Source organism: Lupinus angustifolius, chromosome LG09 (assembly GCF_001865875.1).
Source record: "Lupinus angustifolius cultivar Tanjil chromosome LG09, LupAngTanjil_v1.0, whole genome shotgun sequence".
Taxonomy (NCBI): Eukaryota; Viridiplantae; Streptophyta; class Magnoliopsida; order Fabales; family Fabaceae; genus Lupinus; species Lupinus angustifolius.
The window spans coordinates 15,205,811-15,209,611 of NC_032017.1; the positions used below are offsets into that span (position 1 = coordinate 15,205,811).

Genomic DNA, 3,801 nt, shown 5'->3' on the forward strand with positions numbered 1-3,801 from the left:
GATGAGGATGAGGATACGGTGAGGATGAGGAAGGGGATAGGATGAGGTTAAGGAAGAGGATGAGGATGAGTAGGAGGATGAGGATAGGATGAGGAGGAGGAGGATAGGAGGAGGAGGAGGAGGAGGATAGGAGGAGGAGGATGAGGATGAGGAAGATGATAGGATGAGGAAGAGGATGCAGATGAGGATGAGGAAGAGGATGAAGATAGGATAAGGATAGGATGAGGATGAGGATAGGACGAGGACGAGGATAAGGATAGGATCAGGATGAGGATGAGGATGAGGATAGGACGAGGATAGGATGAGAATGAGGATAGGACGAGGATGAGGATGAGGATGAGTATAAGATGAGGATGAGGATGAGGATGAGGATGAGGATCCATCTGATATCCTCGGGACTTATCCACATTTAGCTATTATAGGAACAGGCCTTATTTTTGGGTATCTTGTGGTAAGTTAGTCTGTCATGTTTTAAATTTGAAATATAGTAGTTTAAGGGCTTCACCTATTTCTTTTTATGGCACACTGTTTTTTCTTTTGTCATACTATCTTTTGGTCATATTAGCCGTTTACTGGCCATTAGTGTAACTATTCTTGGGCTCTTTGTAGAGGATGAACCAATTTTCATAAGACTAGAAAGCTTTCAAAACAAAATATTAATTAATTTGGTTTAGAGACTTATCTGCCATGTACACTCTGGTTTTGAAAAGCCACATTTTCCCCTTCTCACTAAATGTTTTAACTTAAAAATTCATGACATGTTGCATTTATGTTTGAGTATATCTGGTAGTCCCTTTAGTTAGTTTTGTAGAAAATTGTTGTTTAAATGCTTGTTTGTATTGACTCTAGGCTCTAGCTATTGATGCATGACGCTACAATGCTTTTGCTTATTACAATGAGATTTCTGCAACAATTTGTATGTCATGCTCAAATGGTAATTTCTGCTAGATATGAACTTAGGTTTTGATATGTTGGCAATCTTGCATTGGTTACTTGGTAACGGCAAAGTTGAAATACACATTAAGTTACCAATCAATTTTTTGAGAAAGTTAAGTAAATAAATGTGACGAATAATCATAAATGTATTTGGTTATGAAGATAGCATCAATTGTTTAGTTAGTACAAATAGCTTCACTAACTTGGTGTAGAAGTTATTGTCTGTGTACTTGTGGTTGCTTCAGTTCCTCTTAGTTGTTGGCTAGTAACATCTGAAGATTATATATCTTGATTTTAGCATCCTTATGTAAGCAATCTAATTCTTTCTATTCTGATTTTAACTGAGGAAAGTTTAATTTTGCAGGGAAGGATGATTTTGGCCCACTTATGTGATGAACCTAAGGGCTTGAAAACCGGAATGTGCATGGTATTTAGCTATTTTATTTGTATTTGGATGTTATGCCCGTGTAACCTTTTTAAGATGCTTTATTTTTCCATATTTGGCTATTTCCCTCCTTGTAAATCTATAAACAAAGAGTGTAATGACATGGGCCAAAATATTGTTATACATTTTCAGCAATCTCTATTGTCATTCAAGGTAGTCAGAATCACGATTCTACTTGTAAAATCACACGATATTATGATCTAATGGATTTTCAGCGATTTTGTGATTTTAGTTAATGCATTTTTCAAAGTAAAATTTTAACTGAATTCTCATTGCTATAATTTTTAGTTATCTAATGGATCTTTATATTATGATAATAGATTAATGTTAATTATCGATTCATCATTGTGGTTGACTGACCGAACATGGTAACTCAATCAAAATATTCTGATTAGTGTAGCTTATTTCACTCTGATTTCAATAAATTGGTTCATTGTTAAAGTTTTTATTTCACTAAGATCGTTGATGTAACTCATGTACCATTATTTACCTTGTACAGTCCCTCTTATATCTCCCATTTGTCATTGCTAATGCACTAGCGTCAAGGCTGAATGATGGGTATGTAATGTGATTTTTCTTTCCGAGTTCTACCGATAGATGTGGTTCATGTTATTTATGGCTGTTACATGTTTGTTCTCACCAAAGTCCACTGATTATTTTTTGGCAGGGTTCCTTTGGTAGATGAGAGGCTTGTTCTTCTTGGTTACTGTTTGTTATCAGGTAAAGAGACTTTTGTATTTTTCTCATTAATAGATAGAAATGTTATTAGATAAGAGAAAGATAGAAGTACACCAGAAGCATCTTAACTGCGAGTTCGCCCAACTTTTTGGTGGATCCTAAATTCAGTAAATATAGCACATGCATACTGTCATTATAAAATCAAATCAACGGTTATTTGATACAGTATATTGGTGTTATAACGGTAAAGTGGAACAGTGCAAATCCGATACGTTATACCAGTAAATCGGCGTTATAACTGGTTATTTGATAGCACCACAAACATATTATTTTGAAATTGAGAAATTGATGCATGATGTGTCACTACTGTAATGGAGTTAAAATTTTGTTTCTGGTTTACATTTGAGATGTAATACTTGTATATTTTAGATTGCTGTTTCTTATTTGATGATTCTGTTTCTATGAACACAGTGGCACTATACTTGCATTTTGCTACAACTGTCATTCATGAAATTACAGATGCCCTGGGAATATATTGTTTCAGGTAAAACTACTTACATCATATCTGTGTGTTTGCTATGAAATTTGGCATTTGTTTCTCCCTTACATAGAGGAAATTTGGTTTTGTATCTATATGTGGATTATTTAGTTAATTAGTACATCAAGTTATGAATTAGGAAAGCTTGTCATGGCCACTTATATTGGTTTATATTTGTCTGTGCTAAAAGCAATGCCATTTGATACTTAATGTCTTACATTTTGTTCCATTGCAGGATAACTAGGAAAGAAGCTTGAATTTTACCTAACCTTTCCTTTAGGTGTGCTTTCGCTTATTTATAAACTGTTTTTGGGCATGTTCTTTTGGTTTTTCTGGGGATCTAGCGGAACCTTATACCACTAGACTAATGCATTGTTGGTGGACATGTTCTTTATGTTCTAAACTTTTTCAATTTAACATTTTTTGTTTGAATGAATATCTATAGCCTTTCTACATGGCATATTGAGTTATTATGTTTATCATTTCAGGTTGCAAGTCAATGAAAGTATTGGAAGGGAATTGGCTAGTACTAATTTTGCTATGTTTAACAAATTTGACTAACATGGAGCTTGTAATCATATTTTTTATTCTTAGATAGACTAGGAGATCTAGTTGTGGAAACTCTAGCATTTCAATTCAACCACTAAAAATATTTATGTTATCTTGCATGCAACTTAAAAAGAAATTTTTTTATGTATTTTCTCTGAAAAGGTTACTCTAAAGTGAGTTTATCACAAACTGTTTAAGTATTTATTTACCCATGAAATTTAGTAGATCGAGATTTTCCATGCAAGTAATTAAATTGAGGGTATTAAAGTAATGAGCGCCACTTCTACCACCATTTGGCAGATAACAAAACATATTTTTACATTATATTTATTAAGTGTAATATTTATGTACTGTCATTATAAAAAATTATACATATTTAATATGTTATTTATTATTCATTTGTATTATTTTCTTTAAAGATTTAATAATAATTAAAAATGAATTATAGATGATAAACTAATAATGTATAAAAAAAATTACAATTCAATATATATTTTTTTTTCTCAAATTTATTTTCCTACGATGTCAGGGAAGTCCACATACCACTAGTGTTAAAGTGGAATGAACACTTAGATTAATCGCATTTAATTTCATATAGCCTATTTTGTATTAAAAAATGATAAGGTTAACATACATAGTAGTTTATAGAGTAAAT

General features: G+C 32.5%; 1 protein-coding gene across 1 annotated transcript; it reads left to right on the forward strand.

The window, feature by feature from the left end:
- On the forward strand, positions 385 to 3,330 carry LOC109356101 (choline/ethanolaminephosphotransferase 1-like). Its single transcript, XM_019599441.1, has 7 exons — positions 385 to 451; positions 1,301 to 1,363; positions 1,881 to 1,939; positions 2,049 to 2,101; positions 2,531 to 2,603; positions 2,833 to 2,877; positions 3,086 to 3,330. Exons 2-6 carry the CDS (start codon positions 1,307 to 1,309, stop codon positions 2,852 to 2,854), a joined length of 264 nt encoding a protein of 87 aa, XP_019454986.1. The 5' UTR covers positions 385 to 451; positions 1,301 to 1,306; the 3' UTR covers positions 2,855 to 2,877; positions 3,086 to 3,330.

What these genes read in the sequence shown, in the direction of transcription:
- LOC109356101 (XM_019599441.1), top strand. Translation starts at nt 1,307, where the DNA reads ATGATTTTGGCCCACTTATGTGATGAACCTAAGGGCTTGAAAACCGGA. An exon ending in TGGTTACTGTTTGTTATCAG is followed by an intron (nt 2,102 to 2,530) that starts GTAAAGAGACTT and finishes CTATGAACACAG; the next exon opens with TGGCACTATACTTGCATTTT. An exon ending in CTGGGAATATATTGTTTCAG is followed by an intron (nt 2,604 to 2,832) that starts GTAAAACTACTT and finishes GTTCCATTGCAG; the next exon opens with GATAACTAGGAAAGAAGCTT.